A 13370-nucleotide genomic window follows, 5' to 3' on the forward strand; every position below is an offset into this window, starting at 1 on the left:
AAAACCACGATCGCTTTGATTAACTGTTCAAGTCTGTACAACCAATCACAGCATTTCTCACTGTTTCAGGCAATCAGAAACTGATCGCACTTGTGCTTGCTGTTTTACACTTTGACCTCTCCTTTCCACCACATCCGTGTGCACATCCAGCAGGCGCCGAGTGTTGATTGGTGACATAGTTCACTGATCCGCACTCGTGCTCGCTGTTTGCACCACCTACGATTGTAAAAAAAGTTTACAAAAATCATGCTGACACACACACACACTCTAAATAAAGTTCTGACACACATGCACCACAAACATAGCAAAAAAATGTCCCGCTCATCCCAAACTCGCTATTCAGCGGAGGAGGCATACGCTTTCCTAGCCTCCGACACTGACAGATAGGGCGAGGATCCCACCTTTCTTTATTTTTCTGATTCCTCATCGTCGTCCTCCTCTTCCTCCTCAGGTGCTGCTGAACCGCCACGCAGCCTTCCCATGAGAGAAGATGAACCAGCGCCCCCCACTACTGACCCCGTATGGACCTCATCCCCCAAAAATTATGAGTCACTGATTCCTGATTTCGTGGCAGAATCAGGAATCAAGTTTGACACCACTGGCCTCACAGAACTAGACTTTGTCAAAGTCTTTTTCTCCGAGGATTTTAAAAACCTCATGGTGGGACAAACTAATTTGTACGCTAATCAATTTTTGGAACAAAACCCCTCTTCATCATTTTTTAACTGGTCTTCTGTAGACGCAGTAGAAATGATGAAATTTTGGGGCCTGGTCCTTCATATGGGGATCCTGAAGAAGCCAGAAATTTGGCAATACTGGAGTGTTGATGTTTTGTATGACACTCCAGTGTTCCGAATGGTCATGACCCGGACACATTTTGAGGCCAGCCACAAGAACTTTTTTGTAAATTGTCTCTTTTTGGCTCACTGGTAAAGTCCATATCCCTGTAAATATTACTATTGTATTTTGTTTAGAATTGGAAGTCTACAATAATGTGGGTTGTACACTATCAACAATGTTACATTATTTTACCATGTGAGACTTCTGACATTCTGTTCTTCTCCAAAACAACTAAATATTGTGAACTGTGTCACAATTATAGTTCAACCCATGGATTGTGATGGCTTACAATAGCACCATCTGTGTCGTATCTCCCCTTATTGCCTTGGTTGTCCTATGTAACTGTATGTATTATGGTCTGGATCCTGTGTTGTTCTTTATATTATCAATTATTAAACATTTTGTAATTTACATTTTAAAACATGGTCTTCTTCTATATTTACCTTTGGTACGTTAAACACTTCGTGTTCTTCTGAGTTTATTGAGTTACTTGAGTGGTGTACCCCTTATTATATATGAGATCTACAAATTCCCCTACTAATTTTGTTTTTTTTCTTGCATTATAATGCAAGGTGTCCTGCACGCGATGACCCGAACTTTGATAGTCTTTTCAAAGTTTGGCCGGTCATCGAGCACTTCAACAACAAGTTTGCTGAAGTGTACGTGCCCCAAAGGGACATCTGCGTGGATGAGTCCCTAATTCATTTTAAGGGGAAGCTTGGATTCCATCAGTACCTGCCCAGTAAGAGGGCCAGGTACGGAATCAAGCTGTATAAACTGTGTGAGAGTACCTCAGGTTACACTCACAAGTTTAGAGTTTACGAAGGGAAGGACTCCCGGATTGAACCCCCTGAATGCCCCCCTGTTCTGGGAGTGAGTGGGAAAATTGTGTGGGATTTGATGCACCCACTGCTGGATAAAGGTTATCACCTCTACGTGGATAACTTTTATACCAGTATCCCGCTCTTCAAGTCCCTCTCTGCGCGACGTACCGCAGCCTGCGGTACTGTCCGCAAAAATCAGAGATGCCTCCCAAAGACGGGGTGAGAGCAGAGCCCAATGTAGCAACCACCTGTTGGTGGTCAAGTACAAGGACAAGAGGGATGTCCTTTTCTTGACCATCATACATGGTGATGGCAGCACCCTCTGCACTGTATGAGGTTCCTCTACACAGGTCGTCAAACCAGACTGTAGTGGAGTACAACAAGTACATGGGGGGTTGATCTCTCTGATCAATTCCTCCAGCCATACAGTGCTTTGAGAAAGGCCAAGGTGTGGTACAAGAAGCCGGCCGTGCACATCATACAGATAGCAATGCACAAATCTTTCCTTCTATCACGATGTGCAGGCCAGACTTCTACATCCAGGAGGTAGTGATCAAGGCCCTGATATTTGGCAGCGGTGACGGAGCGGGCCCCAGTACTTCCGGAACTGAAGGACCTCGAATTGTACGAGGCCAGCATTTCCCGGGGGAGGTTCCTCAAACAGGAAAAAAAGGTAAGTCACAAAAGAGGTGCTGAGTGTGTTCCAAAAGGGGAATACGCAAGGACACCATTCATAAATGTGACACCTGCCCCGACAACCCTAGCCTGTGCATGAAAAAATGCTTCAGAAGGTACCATACTTTCATGCACTACTAAATTAATTTTTGACATATGACAATCTAACGAACACTAAACAACTGACATAGTGTTCGTCAGATTGCCCTATGTCAGTTGTGTAGTGTTCGTCAGGTTGTCCTACACAACTGACGTATGACACTACATTATGAAATTCACAAATCAGGTATCAGTTCTAAAAAGGGGGCACTTGTTGGGCATTTCCACTGTTTAGGCACATCAGGGACTCTGAAAACATGACATGACGTCCACAGACCATTCCATCAAAGTCTGCATTCCAAACGATCACTTCTTCCCTTCCGAGCCCTGACATGCGCTCAAACAGTAGTTTTCTCCAACACATGGGGTATCAGTGTACTCAGTAGAAATTGGACAACAGATTTTGAGGTCCACTTTCTCCTGGTACCCTTGTGAAAATAAAAAAAATGCAACTAAAATATCATTTTTGTGGAAAAAAAAGGATTTTTTTTCACGGCTCTACATTATAAACTTTTGCGAAACACTTGGAGGTTCAAAGTGCTCAACACATATCTAAATAAGTTCCTTAAGGGGTCTAGTTTCCAAAATTGGGTCAATTGTGGGGGGTTTCCACTGTTTAGGCACATCAGGGGCTCTCCAAACGCGACATGTCAATTCCAGGGAGTTTTGCGTTGAAAACGTCAAAGGGTGCTCCTTCCCTTCCGAGCCCGGCCATGCACCCAAACAATGGCTTTCCCCCAGATATGGGGTATCAGCGAACTCAGGAGAACAACAACTTTTAGGGTCCATTTTCTCATGTTACCCTCGTGAAAATAAAAAAATTGGGGTCTAAAGTAAAAATTTTGTGAAAAAAAGTTAAATGTTAATTTTTTCCTTTCACGTTCAATTAATTGCTGTGAAGCATGTGGAGGGTTAATAAACTTCTTGAATGTGGTTTTGAGCACCTTGAGGGGTGCAGTTTTTAGAATGGTGTCACTTTTGGGTATTTTCAGTCATAACGGCCCCTCAAAGTGACTTCAAATGTGATGTGGACCCTAAAAAAAATGGTTTTGTAAATTTTGTTGTAAAAATGAGAAATCGCTGGTCAACTTTTAACCCTTTTAGCTCCCTAAGAAAAAAAAATTTTAGTTACAAAATGGTGCTGATGTAAAGTAGACATGTGGGAAATGTTATTTATTAACTCTTTTGTGTGACATATCGCTTTGATTTAAGAGCATGAAAATTCAAAGTTTAAAAATTGCGAAATTTTCTAAATTTTCGCCAAATTTCCATTTTTTTTTCACAAATAAACGCAAGTGATATCGAAGAAATTTTACCACTATCATGAAGTACAATATGTCATGAAAAAATAGTCTCATAATCAGGGGGATCCGTTGAAGCATTCCAGAGGTATTACCTCATAAAGTGACAGTGGTCAGAATTGTAAAAATTGGCCTGGTCATTAACGTGCAAACCACCCTCAGGGGTAAAGGGGTTAAAGAGGTTGTACACTTTATTTTAACAAAGGTGTTGAGGACAAGAATTTGTGGCACTTCCCAATGTAAAAGTATTGTGGGTATAACACCAGTTTCCAACTTTGTGAAGCACTGCATATTTGTTAGTGCAGTCCATCACCTTCCTCCAATTGTATAACACTAGGAAAAACCATAAACAGTGTATATCAATGGAGGCTGACAGACAAGTATGGTCACATGTTCCTCCATCAGTGGCCATGTTGAGAACTGAAGGGCTGTGCAAGCTGAATCAGTTATCTTTCATATTAGCAAATACCACAAAATCATTTTCCCCAGCACATTAGTGAAAGATAAAGCAGAGAACTCTTGTTAAGAATTTACTCTGGTAAAGTATTATGATACATATACACAAATTGGATATTTTGCAAAGCTCTGGATGGAAAATTTGCAGTGTATTGAAGAACTACATTGTGGAAGAGATTAATATGCATGGGTGATGCAAAAAAAAAAATTCTCCCAAACTTACTAGTAGGCTGAGTCAAGGAGCTGGAATTCTCTTCTCTTTTCATAACATTTACGAATTCCAGGATCACTCCATAATTTCTTGATGGCTAGAGCATGATGCTTTTCTAATTGCTGTATACTGTATACATCCAGGGCTCTGATCATTTTACCATTCACCTAAAAGAAGGCACATGGTAAGATTGTCAATAATTTTAAAATGTTTGTTATCCCAATCAATACATGTTTACATTTCCTCATCATACACAAGTCCTTATATAGAAGACGTTTGGGGTGCAGCTGTAAGGAGATGGACAAACTGCCATGTTCCCCCTGAAGACATCAATGCTGCTGTCGTATAGAATGTGAATAATGTTTTGTTCCTGACATCTTTCCTGTGGGCTGTAGTATTAACTAATGGCAGGGCCTTGCCGTCGGGGCCCGAGCTGCTCCCCCAGCATCTGTGCAGGACCTCTGGCGCTGCTTGATTGTTGGCACTTTACAATGACATGGCCACACGCAGTGCGCTCTCCGGCTGTGTCTGGTAGTAATGACACTGCAGGGACGACACTGCACCTTTAATTGTGCTGGTGTGTCGCCCCTGCCGCATCATTACCAGCAGACACAGCCGCACAGCGCAATGCGCGTAGCTATGTCTGGTAAAGTGCCGGCAATCAAGCAGCGCCAGAGGTCCTGCACAGATGCTGGGGGAGCAGCCCGGGGCCCGATGGCGAGTGGGCCCCCTGATGGTCCAGGGCCATGTCTGTGATGGCCATCAAAGACACGTTGGTGGCCCTGCACTGCCACATGCCAGAGGAGCTAGACGGGAGACTGACCGGGGGCAAGTGAGCGAGGCTTGTTGCCAGCTTCCCCAATCCACATATTAAAAATATTTCTAATGTGTTTGTGTGCATGTATGATGTGAATATCTGTGTATGTCAGTGTGTATGAATGTGTATATATATTTATGTCTGTTTTATATGTGTTTTTAAGAATTTGTGTTCAAATATGTACGTATGTCTGTATGTGAACGTACCTGTGTATATGTTTGTGTATGTGCAAGTCTGCATATTATATGTGTGCATATCTGTGTACCATATGCATGTGTGTATGCGTGTGCATGCCTGCATGTGTGCGCATGTCTGTATACTGTGTGTGTGCATGTCTGCATGCTATGTGTGTGCGCATGTCTGTGTGCATGTTTACGTACTGTGTGCATGTGCATGTCTGCGTACTGTGTGCGTGTGCATGTCTGCGTACTGTGTGCGTGTGCATGTCTGCGTACTGTGCGCGTGTGCATGTCTGCGTACTGTGCGCTTGTGCATGTCTGCATACTGTGTGTGCATGTCTGCATACTGTGTATGTGTGTGTGTGCATGTCTGCGTACTGTGTGCATGTGTGTGTGCATGTCTGCATGTACATGTCTGCGTACTGTGCGTGTGTGCATGTCTGCGTACTGTGTGCGTGTGCATATCTGTGTACTGAGTGTATGTGTGTTTGTGCATGTCTGCGTACTGTGTGTATGTGTGTGCATGTCTGCATACTGTGTGTATGTGTGTGCATGTCTGCATACTGTGTGTGTGCGTGTGTGCATGTCTGCCGGCTGTGCGTGTGCATGTCTGCATACTGTGTGTGTGCATGTCTGCGTACTATGTGTGTGTGTGTGCACATGTCTGTGTACTGTGTGTGTGCATGCATGTCTGCCTACTGGGCGTGTGTGCATGTCTGCAGATGTTAAGAATGAGGGGACAACCTGGGCCCTGTGTTGTATACATATATTTCTCCACCGTATCTGTGCATCATGAATCGTGGTGTGTGTTAAAGGGGCTAACTAAGACTCTTTCACCCGGGGCCCACGAAAACCTGGAGCTGGCCCTGACTAATGGTCACAAGATGTCACTGTCTACAATGTAGGTGAAAGGTAAAGTTTGCCAGTATGATAGCAGGCATTTAGACAGTGTGAGAGTTAACTTTGTGAGGACAGCCCATAGTGGGTGGGCACTTTAGGAATCTGTGGGTAGTTTCCAGAAGCCATAAGAGAGTTCAGTCTGTAGTGTGCAGTACTGCAGAGAGCTGACAGGCTCTATAAGGGCTGCTAGGGTAGACATGGGCCTAGTATCCTGGACAGTGGATCACCAGAGAATCCCTCCACAAGAGTCCCTTTAGCCGGCCTGGGAACCTCGAGAAAGTTGTTTCTGCAGCATCTGAAACAATGGATACTAGAAGTCTGTGTTAGCTTTTCTTCAACGGTGTTGCTATCAGTGTGTCAAGAGTGGGAGAAGAGGGTTGCGTTGACAATCCAACACAATAGGCAGCACTTTGAACACATTTTATAAGTGGTCATAAACTTGTAAAAAACTCATGAAAGAATAAAGTTACATTAAAACCAAGCACACCATTGTTTTTCTTATGAAATTCTCAATAAGTTTGATGTGTCACATGACCCTCTTCCCATTGAAAAAAATAAAGATGGATCCAATATGTCCGACTTCAAAATGGCCGCCATGGTCACCACCCATCTTGAAAAGTTTTCCCCCTCCCATATACTAATGTGCCGCAAACAGGAAGTTGATATCACCAACCATTCCCATTTAATTTAGGTATATCCATATAAATGGCCTACCCTTTAGTCTCAATGCTCTTACAGTAAAGAATCCGTGTCTGTGATTATGATTAAACCTTCTTTTCTCCATACGTAGAAGATGCCCCCTTGTCCCCGTCTCAGGCCTCAGAGTAAAAAGATCAGTAGAAAGGTCTTTGTACTGTCCCCTCATATACTTGTACATAGCAATAAGATCACCCCTAAGCCTTCGTTTTTCCAAACTAAATAACCCCAAGTGTAATAACATGTCTTGGTATTGCAGACCCCCCCAGTCCTCTAATAACCTTGGTCGCTCTTCTCTGCACCCGTTCTAGTTCAGCTATGTCTTTCTTATACACCGGAGACCAGAACTGTACACAGTATTCTAAGTGTGGTCGCACTAGTGACTTGTATAGAGGTAAAGTTATGTTCTCCTCATGAGCATCTATGCCTCTTTTAATGCATCCCATTATTTTATTTGCCTTTGCAGCAGCTGCCTGACACTGGCTACCAAACGTGAGCTTGTTGTCCACCAATACACCCAGGTCTTTTTTAGTGACAGTTTTACCTTCCTTGTGTGTCACTATATGGCATAACAGGTTTCCATCATGAAATGCATTAGATAACCATGGGTGAGTCACCAAAAGTGAAGATTTGGTATGATGTCAACTTGTCATTGTTACGCTCGCGCCCAGACTGACTGGCGTGAGCGTGGTTAGTGATCCCACTGGACCATGAACCGAGGAGTGCCTGGAGGGGCGTGACTAAGTATCAACCCGGTCCGACCAAGGTCGCACGGCGGCTCAGTCGACTCCGTGAACCAGGGAGGAACCGAGCAGAGGGACCAGGTGCTACTCCAGGTCAGACCCCGGTCACAGCTGTTAACCCACACTGGGGAATTCAGGAAAAGGCAGGTTAGACTGGCATATAGACAGGTGGGTACTGGCAGGCACGGCTGGTATGCAGACAGGTGGGTACTGGCAGGCACGGCTGGTATGCAGACAGGTGGGCACTGGCAGGCACGGCTGGCATGCAGACAGGTGGGCACTGGCAGGCACAGCTGGCATGTAGACAGGCGGGCACTGGCAGGTAGGAACGCAGGGAGGATAGGGACCAGTACAGACTGGGATACAGGAACGGAGCCGCAGGTGCGGTAGACAAGCAGAGCAGAGCAAAACCCGCAGGTGCGGTAGACAAGCAGAGCAGAGCAAAACCCGCAGGTGCGGTAGACAAGCAGAGCAGAGCAAAACCCGCAGGTGCGGTAGACAAGCAGAGCAGAGCAAAACCCGCAGGTGCGGTAGACAAGCAGAGCAGAGCAAAACCCGCAGGTGCGGTAGACAAGCAGAGCAGAGCAAAACCCGCAGGTGCGGTAGACAAGCAGAGCAGAGCAAAACCCGCAGGTGTGGTAGACAAGCAGAGCAGAGCAAAACCCGCAGGTGCGGTAAACAAGCAGAGCAGAGCAAAACCCGCAGGTGCGGTAGACAAGCAGAGCAGAGCAAAACCCGCAGGTGCGGTAAACAAGCAGAGCAGAGCAAAACCCGCAGGTGTGGTGAACAAGCAGAGCAGAGCGAAACTGCAGGTGCGGTGAACAAGCAGAGCAGAGCGAAACCGCAGGTGCGGTGAACAAGCAGAACCAGATACACACAAGGAACTTGCAATGAAGTAGCGAGTGTGCACAAAACTCACAAACAGAAGTTCAGGGACAACGAGTTGGAGTTAGGTGCAGTTTCAGACACTGCAGGAAAAGGAAAGGTTCAGACATAGAGACAAACAGGTAACGGGCTAGGACAAAGTTCAGACAGGAACTGAAACAGGAACAAGATACAGTAACGAGCCTGGGAACTCAGCCCCCAGGGTGGCGGAGACAGACTAGAAGTCACAGATACAGGTAACAGGCCTGGGTATACAGCCCCCAGGGGCAGAACAGACAAGATACAGGACAGGACCACTGAAGAAAAGTGTTGCTCAGGCACCCCCTACTGGGTGGAGGGGGTTTAAGTATCCAGTGACTCACAGCAATAGGCTGGGGAGGCATTAGGAGTGCGCACACAGTAACTATAAGAATCAGGCCGTAACCGCGCCGCCGCCCTAAGCAATCAGACAAGAGACACAGCAGGTACTGGAGCAAAGTGTGCAGCCTGGATTGATAGGTAAGATGGTGGTCTTGCATGGTGGGAGGTGGTAAGCCATGCCAGCACGCCACCAGGGATATTACAGTCATAGTTAAGAAAAAGTTTACAAAGGTATTTCTTACACTATCTCCATGCTGTCCACCTTTCTTGGCTGCAGCAGTGGCATCATGTTTAAAGCTGCAGCTAAGAAGTGGCACTGGATCAGGGCTGTAACACTGGTTTTGACATTTGCATTCAATTCAAGTCTTATGTAGAACTTCAAAACATGAAATCCACTTATAATGTACACACTTCTTAAACTGCTTTTGGATATTAGTATTTAATTACTGAAATACCGTTACCTTATTTTCCTCCCAGACATAAGGCACCCTGAGGATCTCCATTGCATCCACCAGGGACTGAGCACAGGTTATGATATTCTGATATATAAGCTTGGCATAATTTTCACGATCTTGTTCTGAGAAACCAGATCCATGGAGGATTCTCATTTGTTTAATAAATGTGCTTTTTCCACTCTCCCCAGTTCCTGTAAGAAAAGACACGCATTTTTTAAATGGGTTGTCTGGTCAGAATATATTGATGACTTATCTGTAGGAAAGGTAATGTCAGATTGATGGATTCCGACATCCAACATCCCCACCCATCAGCTATTACAAGCTTTGAAGGTAGCAGTATGTAAACACATAGATCGGAGCTGAATTATGCAGCTCTATTTAATGTGTAGAAGTCACTCTCACAAAATAGGAGCTGATCTGCAATCTTCGTCAGAAGCCACTTCACATTGAATGGAGTCTAGCCCTGTTCCATGTGTTTACATTCAACCACCCCCCAGCTTGTAACAGCTGATTGGTGAGAGTTCCAGTCAGTTATCAGCCCCCCCACTGACCTGATATTGATGACTTATGGCCATATTAGAATTTAGCACCTTATGGATAGGGTATCAAAGAATATAGCTCTATTCAAATAGTTATAGAAAAGGTCTAAACTAAATCTGATTGTGGTTTACTACTGCAATGCTGAAGCACAGTTAAAATGGAAGTGGTAGTCTCAGTCTGTGAATAATATTCAAGTGATAGGGAGGTGCTGGACCTGCAGAGTCAGTATGACTGAATTGATAGATCTGTGGTATGCTGCAGTACAGCACCTTAATAACACCCTTTTTGTCTTCTTCAGACACCACAATAAAGGAGGGCACTTTAATAGCCTTCTGTTCTAATTTTGCTACTTAAGAAAAGTCCTGAAACCAAGGCTTCTGTGTCAGAGAAAGAGTGATTTCTGACTTGTGAGACAGAAAAGACAGCAAATATATATATTTTGCATTATTTTTGCCTTTTTTATATTTTTTTTATACTAAAAAGAAAAATGCCCAAATTTCAGAAATTTATCTTAACTATATACCTGACAAAGTGTGCGTGTTATAGAAAAAAAAAAATTCTACACTTGCTTGTTGCATCAGTCCAATGTTACAGCCCACACATAGCAACAAAATACAGGTACTTGCTTTAGGAATGTGAACTGATCTGTCTTTTCTTGTTACTTCCTTTTTGGCAAAAACCTAGGAGTGGTGTTATTTTTTTAAAAAAAATCTTTTTAAAAAAGGGCACCTTATAATTTGAGTACCATTGTAATTAGTCCAATTTAGCAACCGTACACCCCACGACCGTACCCCTGCCACGTGTTCCCTTACGGACTTGAACTTATGTGTAGCTACTAAGCAGCATAGTAATTTATGGTACTTTGCATATTTGGTCAAGGGGAATCATTATTAAAAGATACAATGTTAAAAGTATAAATGAAGGTTAAAGTTTTGCAACCATTTTACTAGTCCAATTTAACAAGCGTACGCACCACAGCAATCCTACTGGCTGTTGCTGCAAGTTCCAACTAAGGTAGCATTCTTAATTACATATTTTGTTCAGGGGCTAATAATTTTTTTTTTTAGCTTTTTAAATATAACGTGAAAACATTATAGACACATTTTACTATTTGCATACCTCTTTAAATAAAATTGAAAACCACAAACCCCAAAACTGTGCTGTAAGATTTTGCTTAATTTTAATGCCGGGCTCATACCTCCTGGAGTTCTTATATGGTCCTTTTTTGGTAATTAATCTACTTTAACCAGATATTTGAAAAGAAATTATTACACTAGATTGAAACACTTAATTTTGGAGGTCTGTTTTGGCAAACATGTTTCAATTTTCAAAGAGGCGACACATACACACCACACCAATAATGCGAGAAGAGAAAAAAGTAGTTCAGCTCACCTGCTTAGAGCACTGTCAAAAAAGCTCAAAGGAGAAAATCCAGGAAAAGATCAGCACTTGCTTCATCCATAAAAAAGGTTTTTATCCCAATAAGGGCTCTTTCAGATGTCGGTGATAATCAGTCCGATGTCAGATCTTAATGCACCGACTGGCCGCGCGTTTACTGATTTGAGCTTGACAGCTTCATATATTCTTTGAAGCTATCACACTCGGGTCAGGAGATGTACGGACAGTCCGTGCACTGCGATCCCACATCAGACCAATTTTCACGGACATCTGAAAGAGCCCTAAAGATAAAATCAGGAACAGTTCACACAGCAATACACCATGAGGCATAAAGGGAAACCATAAAAAGATAAGGCAACCTGAGTTTCCGACCTTTGTGATCCTTAATCAGTGCCTACTGTCTTTTCATGGTTTCTCGCTATGCCTCATGGAGTACTGCTGTGTAAACCATTTCTAATTTTCTCTACATTGGAATAAAAGCCTTTTTTATGGATGAAGCGAGTACTGGTCTTTTCCTGGACTCTTCAATAATACGAAGAGGCTGATGATGCATTAGCCTTTGTGGCCATCACGTGTGCTTTACCTAGCAATTATAGTTCATTCCATATCTTTCTAGGGTTAAAGGGAACCTGTCAGGTCTCCCATGCCCTCCAACCCTGCAGCATTCACCTATGTATGAGTAAATTCCCAGCCTAACCAGCCCTGTATAACGTTATTCATTTAAATAAAGGTTTTAAAAAAAGCATTTATAATGTTCCCGTTTTCTATGTTATTTACTGGGAAATGGGTAAAAATTGCACCAAAATTTGTTCCACAATTTCTGATGAATGTAGAAATACCCCATATGTGGCTGTACAGTACTGCTTAGCCATACGAAGATACTCGGGAGAGATGAAGCTCTATTTGCCTCCTGAAGCGCAGATTTTCCTAGAATAGTTTGCGGACTCCATATACAGAGCCGAAGAAGAGCAGAATTCCCCCTCAATTGACCTCATTTTGGAAATTATACCCGTTCGGGAATTTATCTACAGGTGTAGTGACGATTTTGACTCCTTGGGTGTTTTCCAGAAACAATCAGCAGTGGATGTTGCTGAGTGAAGATTGCAAACTGCCATTGTAGTGTCCAGTATGTTGTAGTCGCCAGTATGTTGTAGTGCCCAGTACGTGGTAATGCCCAGCTCATGCTTCTGGAGACATGCACCCATAAATTAGGTGGGCTTTCATCGCTACTGAAATGCCAAACATGTGGATGGCGGTTTAGGCACTCTGTGGGGCACAGAATGGAGTGGGGGCATTAGGATTTGGGAGCACAGAATTTGCTGAATTTCTTTTGGGGGGTGAGGAGAAATTTCACTTTTCCAGAACCGTTGTTCTACCAGTAACGTGGAAGCCCCTTATATTTCCGTTAACAGATGACAGACCTGAGTGGGGATTTGCTTTTTTTTTGTGGATTGAGTTGAAGCTTTTATTGGGAACAATTTACATAACGTTTTGGATCACACTTATCCTTCGTTCTATGCTGAGCAATTACTTTGGGGTTTCCATCCAAATCTCCAAGTGACATGATTCAGATGAAACCCCCGAGGGATCCATTCACTATAATGAGGCAGCAGAGTTACTCTGGACTCCGTCTGGCCTCTGTTCAGCATTGTCCTTCTTTTCAGAAGTGCACAAAACTGTGGCCGACTGCACTTTTATGTACACCTAAAAAGACGGACACAGCTGGATCAAAGGCCAGACAGAGTCCACAGTGCCTTCATCTGCCTCATTATAGGGAATCTTCTGCCAGGGGTTCAGTGTGAATCACACATTTCAGAGATTTACACGGAAACCCCTGTGTAAGCGCTCAGCGCAGGATAAATGTGAGCATAGCCTTACTGCGATCTTTGGGAGACTGAAAGAAAAAAATCAGTAGTAGGTCAAGAATTAGTTCTATATATTTTTTACGCCATTCCTCATGCATGCAGTTTAAGTGATTAGACTACTTTATT

The 13370-nt window shown here is 43.6% G+C and overlaps 1 protein-coding gene across 4 annotated transcripts in view; it reads right to left on the reverse strand.

Moving 5' to 3' along the window:
• GNA15 (G protein subunit alpha 15) overlaps positions 1-13370 on the reverse strand; it is a 135999-nt gene that overhangs the window by 38126 nt on the left and 84503 nt on the right. For all 4 annotated transcript variants that reach the window (XR_012255249.1, XM_073660640.1, XM_073660639.1 and 1 more), the window contains 2 exons: positions 9448-9632; positions 4419-4573 (listed from right to left, as the gene is read on the reverse strand). Coding sequence is in view for 3 of the 4 variants with exons in the window: in XM_073660640.1 (XP_073516741.1) it covers positions 4419-4573; positions 9448-9632 (340 nt within the window). In the remaining variant the exon portion in view is untranslated. The remainder of the gene's footprint in view (positions 1-4418; positions 4574-9447; positions 9633-13370) is intronic.

This window comes from Phyllobates terribilis, unplaced genomic scaffold, assembly GCF_046119375.1.
Source record: "Phyllobates terribilis strain yellow unplaced genomic scaffold, ASM4611937v1 Scaffold_1__5_contigs__length_1240528914, whole genome shotgun sequence".
NCBI classification, from domain to species: Eukaryota; Metazoa; Chordata; class Amphibia; order Anura; family Dendrobatidae; genus Phyllobates; species Phyllobates terribilis.